Below are 14,399 nucleotides of genomic sequence, written 5' to 3'. Positions count from 1 at the left end.
ACATCTCCTGGGCAGGGGAGGAAGCAAAAGATAATACTGACATTACTGCCGGGGATCAGAGGATTCATTTTGTGAGGTAAAATACTTCACTGACTGTTTTTAAAAAATATTTTACCTCACAAAATGTATCCTTTGCGATCTGCTGTAATGTCAGTATTATCTTTTGCTTCCTCCCCTGACCAGGAGCTGTGGTATGTTCTGTACATGGTCAGACACAGCGGTGAGTGTGTCTGACCTTGTACGGAGCATACCACATCTCCTAGGCAGGGGACAAAGCAAAAGACAATACTGACATTACAGCAGGGGATCACAGTGGATTCATTTTGTGAGGTTAAATATTTCACTAACTGTTTTTTAAAAATATTTTACCTCACAAAATGTATCCTCAGCGGCTCCTGCTGTAATGTCAGTATTGTCTTTTGCTTCCTCCCCTGCCCAGGAGCTGTGGTATGTTCGGTACACGGTCAGACACAGACAATTTTTAAAATGAACTTTTGTTCGTGGGAAAACCCCTTTAAAAAGCAAATATCAACGCCAACATGGCTCTTCATAAAAAGTACGCCAATGACAATGAAAGGAAAGCAGCAAACGTCGAAGACAACAAAGGGCAAATGAGACTCTTGAAGAGCAACAGCATCGCTGGGACAAAAGCAATGCATAGAAGCGTAGGCGTCAAAGAAATGAATCCCCTGATGCAAAAGCCATTAGATTATCACAGGATGCCATTAGGTAACAGTAGTGCCGCATGCCAGCCCCCATCGGGACATTACCGCTCTCGGGCCTCCATCTAGGTTAAGATAAAATTTAAAACTTATTTTTTTTTAGGCATAATAAAAGTTAAGACATTACCATGCATTAACCGAACAACCGTGCTGGCTATCATCACCCTATATGATTAACACCTACAGTCATATGAAAAAGTTTGGGCACCCCTATTAATCTTAAGCTTAATGTTTTATAAAAATGTTTTTTTTTGCAACAGCTATTTCAGTTTCATATATCTAATAACTGTTGGACACAGTAATGTTTCTGCCTTGAACTGAGGTTTATTGTACTAACAGAAAATGTGCAATCTGCATTCAAACTAAATTTGACAGGTGCATAAGTATGGGCACCCTTATCATTTTCTTGTTTAAAATACTCCTACCTACTTTTTACTGACTTACTAAAGCACTTTTTTGGGTTTTGTAACCTCATAGAGCTTTGAACTTCATAGCCAGGTGTATGCAATCATGAGAAAAGCTACTTAAAGTGGCCACTTGCAAGTTGTTCTCCTGTTTGAATCTCCTCTGAAGAGTGGCATCATGGGCTCCTCAAAACAACTGTCAAATGATCTGAAAACAAAAATTATTCAACATAGTTGTTCAGGGGAAGGATACAAAAAGCTGTCTCAGAGATCCTCCAGAGAGCTGCAGCATCAACTTGCTGCAGATGGTGTCACTGTGCATCGGTCAACTATACAACGCACTGTGTTTTTTTGCCGCCATGCATAACGCCTTTTTGTATGACCAAACAACTCAATCTTGGTTTCATGAGTCCACAGGACCTTCTTCCAAAAAGAAATTGGCTTCTCCAAATGTGCGTTTGCATACCTCAGCCGACTGTTTGTGGCGTGCTTGCAGAAACGGCTTCTTTCGCATCACTCTCCCATACAGCTTCTCCTTGTGCAAAGTGCACACACATTGGTCTTTGTGTGATCAGTATTTTGTGCTTTACTGCATTTTTTTGACATAGAGCATGTCTCTTCTCTCAGATTTTTTTCAGCGTTTTTCACCCATTTACTTGAATGGGTGTTGAAAAAAACGCAGCAAAAATGCAGGTGTCATTATTTGCTGTGTTTTTACTGCTGAAAATTCAAGGACATTAGCCTGGACAAAGAGAAAAAAAAACTGCACCAAATATGCCCCTAAACATGAGTTTTTGACGCAGCTTCTTTCCTGTCAAGAAGATCAGGTTTTGCTGCTGAAAAAAAAAGTTGCAAAAACGCCCTGTGCGAACTTACCCTAAGTATGCTTTTTATCAGATTCAAATTCATTTCTCTTAAAGGGGTTGTCAAAGTCCCCAAGTCTGCATTTAATTTGTGTCACTCTCTGTGACTGCAGACTTGGGAATCCTCACATCATACACACTGCACGCTGGGGGGATTCTTTGGTATCAGAGCTGGGAATAGCGGTCAGTCGGTCACATGATCGCGAGTAGGCGATATGCATACACTCGGCCACATTCGCACTTACAATATACTTACTAGTGACGCATAGACAAATCGCGGCGATTCCGCAGCCATAGGATTGCATGAGGGGGCAGCATTATACCCTATGAGGGGTGCATTATACCCTATGAAGGGGCAGCATTATACCCTATGAGGGGGGGGTGTATTATACCCAATGAGGGGGGCAGCATTATACCCTATGTAGGGGTTACAGTATATTCTGAGGGAGCTACATTATATTCTGTTGGGGCTACATTATACTACTGTATATGAAGGTGGCTGCATTATACTAAATGAGAGGGCTGCATCATACTCTTGGGGGCTACATTATATTCTGTGGGGGGCTGCATTATACTACTGTATATGAAGGGGGCTGCATTATACCCTATGAGGGGGCAATATTATATTCGATGAGGGGCTGCATTATACCTTATGAGGGGTTGCATTATACACTGAGGGGGCTAGATTATATTCTGTGGGCGGCTGCATTATACCATATCAGGCTGGCTGCAATATACCCTATGAGGGGGCTACATTATATTCTATGGGGGGCTAAATTATATTCTATGAGGGGCTGCATTATACCATTTCAGACTGGCTGCATTATACCCTGAGGAGGCTACATTATATTCTATGGGGGCTACATTATATTCTATGAGGGAGGCTACATTATATTCTATGATGAGAGCTACATTATATTCTATGAGGGGGGCTACATTATATTCTATGAGGGAGGCTACATTATATTCTATGAGGGGGGCTACATTATATTCTATGAGGGAGGCTACATTATATTCTATGAGGGATGCTACATTATATTCTATGAGGGAGGCTACATTATATTCTATGAGGGGGGCTACATTATATTCTATGAGGGAGGCTACATTATATTCTATGAGGGGGCTATGTTATATTCTATGAGGGAGGCTGCATTATATTCTATGAGGGGGTCTACATTATATTCTATGAGGGGGTCTACATTATATTCTATGAGGGAGGCACCATTATATTCTATGAGGGGGTGCATTATACTCTGAGGGGGCTACATTATACCATATCAAGCTGGATGCATTATACCCTATGAAGAGGCTACATTATATTCTATGAGGGGGGCTACATAATATTCTATGAGGGGGGCTACATTATATTCTATGAGGGGGCCATGTTATATTTTATGAGGGAAGCTACATTATATTCTATGAGGGAGGCTACATTATATTCTATGGGGGGGCTACATTATATTCTATGGGGGGGCTACATTATATTCTATGAGGGGGGCTACATTATATTCCATGAGGGAGGCTACCCCAACTCCTGCTACATAATTAAGACGTACTACCTTATATTATACCCGGATATTGGCATGTTTTACCACACAATTGGTGGTTTTGTATTTATTTCTATGTAGCTACATAGTGGGCCCCAAGAATGATTTTCTCTGGTTGGCCCAAAGTGCGTCAGTCCGACGCTGTGCAGCTGTGAGGATTTTCCAGTGCCGAGACCAAGCGGCCATATGTGATATGAATATATCAAGCCACATTCTGAGAAGCATCTGGCCTTATTAAATACAAGTATATGGAGTGAGGTTATGCATGCTGGTCAGAATATGGCTGTAAGCATGCATCCTGTATATTTAATCACGTGACTGCCTGAACCCGCTGGTGCTGGAGAATACTCTCTCACAGCTTGTGTAGTCATACAGAATGCAGAGTGCAGACTTGGTGATAAGCCTGGGTAACCCCTTTACAGGTATGTGCAACACGTTCAGTAATCGGCAGTGCTTTGGACGCAGCACACTACCCTGCCGGCTTTTGAACACAGGTGATTCCGGATGTGTTCAGTACATTGTACCGGTGAAATTTATCTTGCGGAGACTCTTGTCTCCACAAGATAAATAGACATGTTGAGGTCTGGAAAGACGCACCACATGTCCGTCTCCACAGGTGTCGGTGTACGTATAGTAGACATGGGATTTTTTGAAATCCCATCCACTATGCTGTAACATCTGGACGCAGCGTCCAACCCCCAGCGTTTACGGATAGTGTGCACCTACCCTGAAAATGATTGTTCATAATTACCTTTCAGTATACAAGCAGCCTTATTGTTTCACACACTGTCCTCACCCGGCCCCATCACATATAGCATCCAAAAAAATATTGATGATCCTTGTAGGGGCTGGAAAATCAGTCTCTATAGAAATCATAGCATCTCTTAGACAAATAAGCTCCTAGTGCAGAACTGGCAGGAGGACTGGACGCTTTAAGAAGGGGAACATATAATTATGATAACTCATAAGCCCCAGTCCCAGTAGGCAGCCTGTAGCCAGCTCTGGACCAGAGAAGGGAAAAGGCCTGGGAATCGCAAAATATTTTAATTTACACTTGTTTCTGGGTGTGGGAACACTCACCCAGACCCGGACTGAAAAAGAAGCATGCAGCAGCCGAGAACAGGCACGCAGGTTGGAGGTCCCTGTCCCTGATACTTACTTTTGCTGCAGGTCAGGCAGCAGCCGAGAGCAGGCTCGCAGGTTGGAGGTCCCTGTCCCTGATACTTACTTTTGCTGCAGGTCAGGCAGCAGCCGAGAGCAGGCTCGCAGGTTGGAGCTCCCTGTCCCTGATACTTACTTTTGCTGCAGGTCAGGCAGCAGCCGAGAGCAGGCTCGCAGGTTGGAGGTCCCTGTCCCTGATACTTACTTTTGCTGCAGGTCAGGCAGCAGCCGAGACCAGGCTCGCAGGTTGGAGGTCCCTGTCCCTAAGGCTATGTGCCCACGTTGCGGATTCGTGTGCAGATTTTTCTGCACAGTTTTTTAAAAATCCGCAAGTAAAATACTTCACCTGTGGGAAGGTATACCATCTAGCTGCCATAACATCACCCCAGCGGACCCTCAAAGCTGCGTCGGTCACCCTGACCGAATACCACAGGTGGCATCATGAACATAAACTCTATCCCTTTAAAGACCTTTCCCTTTTACACGGATGTCCCAGGGCCACGGACTGGGTCAACCACCGTGACATCCCCCAGTGAACATCGGACCCGGTACCAAGTACCCCTTGCCCTGACGGGGCGCTCCATGTGTGTCGCTGCAGTCAAGCATTGACTGCTGCATGCGTGCGCCTCTAGAACCGCCGTACCTGCAGATTTAAAAGGCAGGTGGCTGAAAAAAACAGGCCAGTGGCCGGATGAGCGGGCGGGCAACTGGATGAGCAGGCGCTGCCAGCCCACTATGAATAGAACCATCGCAGCCCAGCTGGAAAATACCCGGTGGGGCAGACAATCTGCTATTGTTGCACAAGGACCTAGGTAGCCCTACCACTAGTGCTGTCCTGACAGGTTCCCCATATATATATGCATCATCAAACCACAGTCAGGATTAGATAGGGATTTGTGCAATTTAAATTGAATCTGTCAGCAGGTTTTTACTATGTAATCTGAAGAAGCATGATATAGAGGCAGCGACCCTGATTCCAGTGATGTATACTTAATTTACTGAGTGCAGTTTTTTTCTGCTGTAAAGCTTGAACTGCTGAGCACTGTGTACAGTAAACTTGCACACACCACTGATTAGCAGCGTTCTAGGTACACTGCATAATGACTGAAAATGGCTAATCAGGGGGTGTGGTTGGACTAGGAGGCACGAGGGCAACTTGTTTTGTAGTGATAAACTCCTGCTAAGGTAACACTGAGTGTATGGAAACAGAAAAAATACAGCCCAATAAGTGAAACATTGCTGGAATCAGGGAATCTGCCCCTACATCATGATGCTCTCAGATTACATAGCAAAAACCGGCTGACAGATTCCCATTAAGCATTCATGAGCAGGGTTCTCTTTTGTTGTGTCTCATTGTTTGGCCATTTTTTTTGTATTAGGCCACGTTCACGCTCCATTTTATAATGAAGCCATGATGTTGTGCCAGATCTCTCCTTCACTAGATACTATTGGCGTCAAACAGCACACAATTATAAAACTCAGTGACATATGTTAATGCTGTGATACCTACTATATTATTGTGGTGTATACAGTATACACAATGTGCTGCTTTAGATACATTAGCAGTGCAGCCTTATAATGGAACTGTTTTATTCTCTGATACAAAATAAATGTCCTGAAAATGGTGACGAATTTAAAAAAAATATTAAAGGGGTTCTAAGCCATGGGCTTTATGTCACCTGACATTACAGAGATGACATCAACTCCACAAATATGAACCCCACTTGCCACCGCTACAGGGCAAGTGGGAAGAGTTGGGCAAAGCGTCAGAAAAGGTGCATCTAATAGATGTGCCTTTTCTGGGCAGCTGCTAGCTGCTGTTTTTAGGCTGGGGGGCCTATATCAATGGCTCCTTACCAGCCTGAGAATAGCAGCCCCCAGCTGTGAGTTTTAGCAAGGCTGGTTGTCAAAAATAGGGGAACCCCATGCAGTAATTTTTATTATTTAAATTATTAAAACAACAGCATGGGGACCCCTCGATTCTTGATAACAAACCTTGAGAAGCTGACAGCTGAGAGTTGCAGTCCCCAGATGTGAGTTTTGCCTGGTTGGTTCAAGAAAATAGGGGGGAACCCATGCTGGGTTTTTCATTCATTTATTTAGTTAGATCGCAGGCGGCGGCTGTTGAATACATCATCCACTCCTGATGTCACTGTTAATAGCGGCAGCAGGTGTCAGATGATGGGGCAAGAGTCCCAAAAGCCCCTACCTGCTGTCATCGTTTGGACATCATTCCCCTCTGATCGCGCCGATCACCAGCAGAGCAGGGGAGAATGATGAGAGCAGTCTTCAGCACCAGCCGCCGGGGAACAGCGCTTACTGTAGCGCTTCTTCCCAGGCAGCCATCCATGTGGTACTGATGCGGCACACGGTTGCCACATGTGTGCCGCACGTATAACACACGGACATCTACGGCACTAGTTTTTACGGTACTGGAAATAAACTGTCGGCCTAAACTGGGATTCTGTGCCGCAGAATGATGTGTGTCAGTGACCGCTGTTTCAGAGACAAGATGGGGAATACTCGCCTTCGAAATAAATATACATAAGATGGCATATAACTCAGGCCAACTCCTAAAGATCTATGGAACAGTTTCATCCAAATTTCCAAGTGTGGGAAAAGGTCCACGTGATCCCTCTATTACTCTGGACAGGGTGCCTCCTCAGTCATGTCCATCAATTATCCATGAAGGACATAAAAAAATACAACGTCTCCCTTCTCCCAATGCGTTTTTATTCACCCTAACAGGTTGCTTGTATTAAAAAAAGTATTTTCCTTCTCCTCCTCAGGTCCAGTGGAGCATCTTTACCGCTGCACTGGTCATTGTAGACAGGCTGCAATAGCGACTACAGCACACATGACCATTGCAGCCAATCACTGGGCCCAGTGACTGTCAGTTTAGATGGCACAAGGATCTGAGCCTGGTGATTGACTGCAGCGGTCAAATTCACAGTAGTTGTGATATCCCTAGCCTTTCAACAAACATCATGCTCTGTTGGACCTGGGGAGGGATAGTAAATACTTTTTTCTTATTTTTAAACACAAACAAGCAAATAGGATGAAAAAAATATATAGTTGAACAATTAGAAAGTGGTTTTCTAACATCAGGGTGGCTCAGTGGTTAGCAGTAGCTTTGCAGCGCTGGGGTCCTGGGTACAAATCCCACCAAGGACAACATCTGCAAGGAGTTTGTGTTTTCTCCCCATATTTGTGTGGGTTTCCTCTGGGGTCTCTGGTTTCCTCCCACATTTACCAAGACATGCTGATAGGGAATTAGACTGAGCGCCATCGGGGACAGGGATGATGATGTAAAGCGCTGCGGAATATGATGGCGCTATATAAGCATAATAAATAACATCTCTGCAGATCTGGGCGCTGGGGTGTCCTCGATATTCTGGCACCTGCAGTTCCCTACGCCCCTCGCACTGCTGACTGACAGCTCTCTCACAGTGCACAGGACTGGCAGCAGCTCACAGCACCCCGGCACAGGGCTGGAATCAGGGTCTCTGCTTTACCTTATTGTTTCATACTTTGATTTCTTTTCCTACACTGGAGTCTATGACAAAGATGCCATACTTATAGCAAGCTGCTCTACGTGAAAATGGACCCCAAAACCAACAAGCACATAAAAGAGACCCCAAACCCCACACTGTCCGCCTGCGTTACAGAACTCCCCCCTGCCTGCCGGCCCTCATCTAGGCAGGATGTTTTGCTGTAAAGAAGGTCTAGTAAACTCTCGGCAATCTATAGCTGTATGTCTCCATCCCTAGGAGCCGGCTATAGGGACAGTCGTTAGGTTTCTGCACAGACTTTTCCTTAGATGCCGCTGGCGACATTTTCCATAACTTTCTCCCCACGGCGTAATGTAACGCTACCGCGACTTGTGGCACATGTAATGCGATGGGATAAAGGTCACAAGTGATGAATGGTCTGATGGGAGAAGTGGGCACTCCGAGGGCAGGGTGGTGGGCACAGGACATGACGGGGTGCAGTTACCTCAGAGCGGAAATGATGGGACCTCAGGAGGGCATCTGCGGAGAGAAAGCACAGTGTCACCTTTCACTTGTGATGGGGATTATCAGACAATCCTCAGTGCGGCGGAGGGGGCACCCAGGTGGCAGGGGCTGGCACTGACCACTGTCCCATCTCTAGATTGCTATAGGAGGGGTGGAGACATGTCTGCCGCAGTCCTGTCGGAAATCCCTGAGGACTGCCACATGTACAGGGTGCCCTCCCCACAGGACAGCCGGGCACCGGGCACAGCACGACACAGAATAGTGCAAGATGGAGCCTTACATGTCCTACCTCTGCTCCGGGGCCGGTAGCTGAACACCGTCCTCATCGGGTGCCTGCCCTTCTGGAGCTTGTGGTGCCAGCAGCACAGGAAGGAGATGGTGGCGATGGTGCCCAGCAGGAGCAGCAGGAGCAGCAGGGCGCACTGGATGCTGTACGGCCGGAGCAGCACCAGGAAGGCAGCGGCGATCATGGTGGAGGCTGCGGGGCGTGCGATCACCTACAGCGCCGCGATCCACTGCGATCCAGTGCGAGCCCTGACTCAGCAGCCGCCACAGGAACCGCACCGGGCTCTGCGGCCAGGATGGCATCAGCTGGGACTGCCACAGAATCAAACTTTATCTCCCAGAGTGCCCAGCTCACTAGTAACCTCAGCATCAGCAGCTGTGCCCAGCTCCTCCTCCTCCGGTCCGCTCCTCCTCCCAGTGCTGCAGAGTCAGGAGCCGCCACAGCATGGAGGAGTGTGTGAGCCTGCCAGCGCTCCGATCGTCCTCTACCTAGCTAGCCATCCATCTATCCAACCACCCATCTATCAATATCCATCTATATCCATCTATCTATTAATATCCAGCACTATCCATCGGTATCCATCTATTAATATCCATCTATCCAACCATCCATCTATATCTATCCATCTATCTATATCTATATCCTTGCATCTATCCAACCATCCATCTATTCATCCATATCCATCCATCTACAGTATCTATCTATCCATCCATTTCTCTATGAATATCCATCCATCTATCCAACCATCCATCTATAGCCATCCATCTATATTAATCTATTAATATCCATCTATCCAACCATCCATCTATATCTATCCATCCATCTATCTATATCTATTGATATCCTTGCATCTATCCAACCATCCATCTATTCATCCATATCCATCCATCTACAGTATCTACCTATCTATCCATCCATTTCTCTATGAATATCCATCCATCTATCCAACCATCCATCTATAGCCATCTATCTATGACTATCCATCCATCCATATCTATCCATCTATAACCATCCATCTATATTAATCTATTAATATCCATCCATATCTATTTATCTATATCCATCTTTCCATCCATCTATATCTATCTACCTATCTATCCATCCATCTATACCTATCCATCCATCTATATCTATCCATCTATATCCATCCATCTATCCATCTACTATCTATCTATCTATCTATCTATCTATCTATCTATCTATCTATCTATCTCCATCACAGGCGTAGCTAGGGTTTTGGCTCAGGGGGGCGAAGCTTCTGAGTGGGCCCCTAACCAGGTAACCTTGATTACAACTATGGTGATGCACCTTAATAATGGAGGAGAACGTCAGCAGATGACAGCGCTGTTACTGAATATAATCTCTATATAACGACCAGCATGGATATTACCGCCATATGGTCAGTGGTACATACCAGTCCTACAGAACATATAAGAGATCACAGCCCAGTTACAGATGGTGACTTACCGCAGACGTTCTTTCTGATGGAATCGTTCATTTTTCCCCTCTTTTCCATCTGGCCCAGAGCGACATGACAACTTCTTCCAGCCAGGACTCGTCTGCAGAGAATACAGCAAACACATATTTCACTTTTCATATTCCAGCTCCATCACCATCTATTCCCAACCTGCACAAACTCCTCATCCTCCTGATACCCCAAATACTGAGCCACTGCTGCCGTATGTGTCCCTATTACTGCCCCTGATACCCCAATACTGAGCCGCTGCTGCCGTATGTGTCCCTATTACTTCCCCTGATACCCCAATACTGAGCCACTGCTGCCGTATGTGTCACTATTACTTCCCATGATACCCCAATACTGAGCTGCTGCTGCCGTATATGTCCCTATTACTGCCCCTGATACCCCAATACTGAGCCGCTGCTGCCGTATGTGTCCCTATTACTTCCCCTGATACCCCAATACTGAGCTGCTGCTGCCGTATATGTCCCTATTACTGCCCCTGATACCCCAATACTGAGCCGCTGCTGCCGTATGTGTCCCTATTACTGCCCCTGATACCCCAATACTGAGCCGCTGCTGCCGTATGTGTCCCTACTACTTCCCCTGATACCCCAATACTGAGCCGCTGCTGCCGTATGTGTCCCTATTACTGCACCTGATACCCCAATACTGAGCCGCTGCTGCCGTATGTGTCCCTATTACTTCCCTGATTCCCCAATACTGAGCTGCTGCTGCCGTATGTGTCCCTATTACTGCCCCTGATACCCCAATACTGAGCCGCTGCTGCCGTATGTGTCCCTATTACTGCACCTGATACCCCGATACTGAGCCACTGCTGCCGCATGTGTCCCTATTACTGCCCCTGGTACCCCAATACTGAGCTGCTGCTGCCGTATGTGACTCTATTACTGCCCCTGATACCCCGATACTGAGCCACTGCTGCCGTATGTGTCCCTATTTCTGCCCCTGATACCCCAATACTGAGTCACTGCTGCCGTATGTGTCCCTATTACTGCCCCTGGTACCCCAATACTGAGCCGCTGCTGCCGTATGTGTCCCTATTACTGCACCTGATACCCCGATACTGAGCCACTGCTGCCGTATGTGTCCCTATTACTGCCCCTGGTACCCCAATACTGAGCTGCTGCTGCCGTATGTGACTCTATTATTGCCCCTGATACCCCGATACTGAGCCACTGCTGCCGTATGTGTCCCTATTTCTGCCCCTGATACCCCAATACTGAGTCACTGCTGCCGTATGTGTCCCTATTACTGCCCCTGATACTGAGCCGCTGCTGCCGTATGTGTCCCTATTACTGCCCCTGGTACCCCAATACTGAGCCGCTGCTGCTGCCGTATGTGTCCCTATTACTGCACCTGATACCCCAATACTGAGCCGCTGCTGCCGTATGTGTCCCTATTACTGCCCCTGATACCCCGATACTGAGCCGCTGCTGCCGTATGTGTCCCTATTACTTCCCCTGATACCCCAATACTGAGCCGCTGCTGCTGTATGTGTCCCTATTACTTCCCCTGATACCCCAATACTGAGCCGCTGCTACCTTATGTGTCCCTAATACTTCCCCTGATACCCCAATACTGAGCCGGTGCTGCCGTATGTGACCCTATTACTGCACCTGATACCCCAATACTGAGCCGCTGCTGCCGTATGTGTCCCTATTACTTCCCCTGATACCCCAATACTGAGCTGCTGCTGCCGTATATGTCCCTATTACTGCTCCTGATACCCCAATACTGAGCCGCTGCTGCCGTATGTGTCCCTATTACTTCCCCTGATACCCCAAGACTGAGCCACTGCTGCCGTATGTGTCCCTATTACTTCCCCTGATACCCCAATACTGAGCTGCTGCTGCCGTATGTGTCCCTATTACTTCCCCTGATACCCCAATACTGAGCCACTGCTGCCGTATGTGTCCCTATTACTGCCCCTGATACCCCAATACTGAGGCGCTGCTGCCGTATGTGTCCCTATTACTGCACCTGATACCCCAATACTGAGCTGCTGCTGCCGTATATGTCCCTATTACTGCCCCTGATACCCCAATACTGAGCCGCTGCTGCCGTATGTGTCCCTATTACTGCCCCTGATACCCCAATACTGAGCCGCTGCTGCCGTATGTGTCCCTATTACTGCCCCTGATACCCCAATACTGAGCCGCTGCTGCCGTATGTGTCCCTATTACTTCCCCTGATACCCCAATACTGAGCCGCTGCTGCCGTATGTGTCCCTATTACTGCACCTGATACCCCAATACTGAGCCGCTGCTGCCGTATGTGTCCCTATTACTTCCCCTGATACCCCAATACTGAGCCGCTGCTGCCGTATGTGTCCCTATTACTTCCCCTGATACCCCAATACTGAGCCGCTGCTGCCGTATGTGTCCCTATTACTGCACCTGATACCCCAATACTGAGCCGCTGCTGCCGTACGTGTCCCTATTACTTCCCCTGATACCCCAATACTGAGCCGCTGCTGCCGTATGTGTCCCTATTACTTCCGCTGATACCCCAATACTGAGCCGCTGCTGCCGTATGTGTCCCTATTACTGCACCTGATACCCCAATACTGAGCCGCTGCTGCCGTATGTGTCCCTATTACTTCCCCTGATACCCCAATACTGAGCTGCTGCTGCCGTATATGTCCCTATTACTGCCCCTGATACCCCAATACTGAGCCGCTGCTGCCGTATGTGTCCCTATTACTGCACCTGATACCCCAATACTGAGCTGCTGCTGCCGTATGTGACTCTATTACTGCCCCTGATACCCCGATACTGAGCCACTGCTGCCGAATGTGTCCCTATTACTGCCCCTGGTACCACAATACTGAGCTGCTGCTGCCGTATGTGACTCTATTACTGCCCCTGATACCCCGATACTGAGCCACTGCTGCCGTATGTGTCCCTATTACTGCCCCTGATACCCCAATACTGAGTCACTGCTGCCGTATGTGTCCCTATTACTGCCCCTGGTACCCCAATACTGAGCCGCTGCTGCCGTATGTGACCCTATTACTGCCCCTGATACTGAGCCGCTGCTGCCGTATGTGACCCTATTACTGCCCCTGATACCCCGATACTGAGCCGCTGCTGCCGTATGTGTCCCTATTACTCCCCCTGGTACCCCAATACTGAGCCGCTGCTGCAGTATGTGTCCCTATTACTGCCCCTGGTACCCCAATACTGAGCCGGTGCTGCCGTATGTGACCCTATTACTGCCCCTGATACCCCGATACTGAGCCGCTGCTGCCGTATGTGTCCCTCTTACTGCCCCTGATACCCCGATACTGAGCCGCTGCTGCCGTATGTGTCCCTATTACTGCCCCTGGTACCCCAATACTGAGCCGCTGCTGCCGTATGTGACCCTATTACTGCCCCTGATACTGAGCCGCTGCTGCCGTATGTGTCCCTATTACTGCCCCTGGTACCCCAATACTGAGCTGCTGCTGCTGCCGTATGTGTCCCTATTACTGCACCTGATACCCCAATACTGAGCCACTGCTGCCGTATGTGTCCCTATTACTGCCCCTGGTACCCCAATACTGAGCCGGTGCTGCCGTATGTGACCCTATTACTGCCCCTGATACCCCGATACTGAGCCGCTGCTGCCGTATGTGTCCCTATTACTCCCCCTGGTACCCCAATACTGAGCCGCTGCTGCAGTATGTGTCCCTATTACTCCCCCTGGTACCCCAATACTGAGCCGCTGCTGCAGTATGTGTCCCTATTACTGCCCCTGGTACCCCAATACTGAGCCGGTGCTGCCGTATGTGACCCTATTACTGCCCCTGATACCCCGATACTGAGCCACTGCTGCCGTATGTGTCCCTATTTCTGCCCCTGATACCCCAATACTGAGTCACTGCTGCCGTATGTGTCCCTATTACTGCCCCTGGTACCCCAATACTGAGCCGCTGC

General features: G+C 47.9%; 1 protein-coding gene across 1 annotated transcript in view; it reads right to left on the bottom strand.

Moving 5' to 3' along the window:
• Positions 1–9,402, bottom strand: part of DST (dystonin) — a 745,723-nt gene extending 736,321 nt beyond the window's left edge. Inside the window, exons 1-2 of the mRNA XM_077290007.1 lie at positions 9,003–9,402; positions 8,694–8,728 (exon numbers count right to left, since the gene is read on the bottom strand). Coding sequence (XP_077146122.1) covers positions 8,694–8,728; positions 9,003–9,183 — 216 coding nt within the window. The 5' untranslated portion in view covers positions 9,184–9,402. The remainder of the gene's footprint in view (positions 1–8,693; positions 8,729–9,002) is intronic.
• Positions 9,403–14,399: the final 4,997 nt, after the last annotated feature.

The sequence above is a fragment of the Ranitomeya variabilis genome, chromosome 2 (assembly GCF_051348905.1).
Source record: "Ranitomeya variabilis isolate aRanVar5 chromosome 2, aRanVar5.hap1, whole genome shotgun sequence".
Lineage (NCBI taxonomy): Eukaryota > Metazoa > Chordata > Amphibia > Anura > Dendrobatidae > Ranitomeya > Ranitomeya variabilis.
This window is presented reverse-complemented; position numbering and strand designations above follow the sequence as displayed.